At 67.6% G+C, this 1,837-nt stretch overlaps 1 protein-coding gene across 1 annotated transcript in view; it reads right to left on the bottom strand.

The window, feature by feature from the left end:
• CORO6 (coronin 6) overlaps positions 1-1,837 on the bottom strand; it is a gene marked incomplete at its 3' end in the record, with an annotated part of 5,220 nt that continues 3,383 nt past the window's right edge. The window contains exons 5-9 of the mRNA XM_014548208.1: positions 1,422-1,541; positions 883-987; positions 646-791; positions 272-329; positions 1-174 (exon numbers count right to left, since the gene is read on the bottom strand). Coding sequence (XP_014403694.1) covers positions 1-174; positions 272-329; positions 646-791; positions 883-987; positions 1,422-1,541 — 603 coding nt within the window. The remainder of the gene's footprint in view (positions 175-271; positions 330-645; positions 792-882; positions 988-1,421; positions 1,542-1,837) is intronic.

Raw genomic sequence — 1,837 nt, 5'->3', positions numbered from 1 at the left:
GTCCAGGATGTTGGGCTTGGTGACTCGGAGCTCGCGGTGCTTGGGGGGGACGTACCCATCCCTCAGCGAGATGAGCACGGGCTCGGCGTCCTGGCCCGACAGCCACTCGTCCGCTTCTAGGGCCGGCTCGGGTCCCGGCGTGTCTGGGTACAGGTCGTCCTGGAACAAGTCTGACTGCGGGGTGATGGGGGGAGGGACAGGGGGACGAGGGTTAGCAGGTGCCGGGCCTGCTCCGCTCCCGTCCACCTTGGAGCCCTGCCCAGCCCCTCACCTTGCGGGGCACAGTCATGATGATGGGTTCACACTTCCTTTCGTGCAGCTTGTAGAACCTGTAAGGGAGGGGGCTCAGCACCCCCCGCAGGCTCCCCCCCCCGGGGAAGGGGTTAGAGGCCGGCACTTGCGCAGCGCCTGCCAGGCGCTGCCCTTTAAGCACATGGTTAGTCCCGCTGGGAAATGCCTGATGGGGTGTCGGTCATCATCTTACAGATGAGGACACGGTTCAGAGGCTGTCGAGCTAGTTAGAGCGGGGCTGGCGCTGGCAACAGCTGGTTTGACACCCCCGCCCCCGCTTTCCCAAAGATCACACTATTGGAGACGCCCCCGTGTGTCCCCCACGGGAAGTGAGCACAGGCGGAGGCTGCTGACCGGGCGATCTCGCATTTGCTGACGTCCAGCCCCCGCTTGGGCATGAACCCCATGCCCCGCTGCGGCTCCTTGCTGCTGAACGTGTTCAGGTAGTGCACGAAGGGCGGCTCGTCGGTGATCTCAAAGTACCGAATGCTGCTGTCGCCCTGCAAAGCCAGCCGGTTCAGAGACGCCCCGGGCAGGCGCCCCCTCCCCCCGCCCCCCGGCCCGGTCTCCCCGCCGGCCCGGCGCGAGCACCTTGCCACACAGGTAGACGATGCTGGAGTCGGCATCGTAGAAGGGCAGGAGGACCCCGTTGCTCGTGTCCATCTCCTGCAGCGCCACTGGCTCCACGAAGTTGTTCTGCCGGAGCATAGGAGGCGTGAGCAGCCCTGTCCCGCCTTCTGCGCGGCTCCTGGATCCCCTGAAGCCCCGGAGGCTTCCTGCCGCCCCCAATCCCAGGCTCCCATCGCCGTTCCCGTGAGCCGAGTGGCAGGCCCCGCCCCAGGACACGCCACTCCCAGGCCCCTGCACACAGGCCCCTCAGGGCAGCATGCAGTCACCGCAAACCACCCCCAGGGACTCGGCATCACCAGTTGGGGGCGCCAGCGTGGGCTCCTGCAGGCGACGCAGCAAAACTGGGCGGAGGGGTGGCTGTGCGGGTGGCAGGCGCTGCAAAGAGGGCAGCAGCCCCCAGCCCTGTCCAGGTGGGCATGCCCTGCGGGTGGGGGACGCCTGGCCCCTCTCCCGTGATGCCAGTCCCCGGGGCACACACCCCACGCTTCCAGCTGCGTTACCGGGTCCCACAGGCCCAGCTCTCGCTGGCTCATGCGGGTGAAGCCCGTGGTGAAGATATGACCCTGGCGCGTGAAGATGGCCCGCATGGGCCTCATCCCCTCGTGGGCCGCAAACCTCTCCTGGGGGCAGGGGGAAAACAGGGAGAGGCGTCACCCAGCTGCCTGCCCTGGGGATGCTGGAGGGCCCAGCAACCTGCTGGCGGACTTACGGGGGTGGAGACAAAAAGGGGCCTAAGTACTCCGCTTCCGGGGCCCTAACTGTCCCCGGGCCCGGGGTCGCGTCTGGGCCTTGGGAGACCTGAAGGCGTGCGTCTCAGCGGATGACGAGCCCTTAAGCGCTCTCCGAGGCTGATCCCTAGAGCAGGGGGGTGTCTGCCAGTTTCCCGGGGACGCGGCGAGGCTGCTCCAGAAGGCGC

Source organism: Myotis brandtii, unplaced genomic scaffold (assembly GCF_000412655.1).
Source record: "Myotis brandtii unplaced genomic scaffold, ASM41265v1 scaffold50, whole genome shotgun sequence".
Taxonomy (NCBI): Eukaryota; Metazoa; Chordata; class Mammalia; order Chiroptera; family Vespertilionidae; genus Myotis; species Myotis brandtii.
The sequence above is the reverse complement of the archived record's forward strand: the minus strand, read 5'-3'. Positions and strand labels throughout refer to the sequence as shown.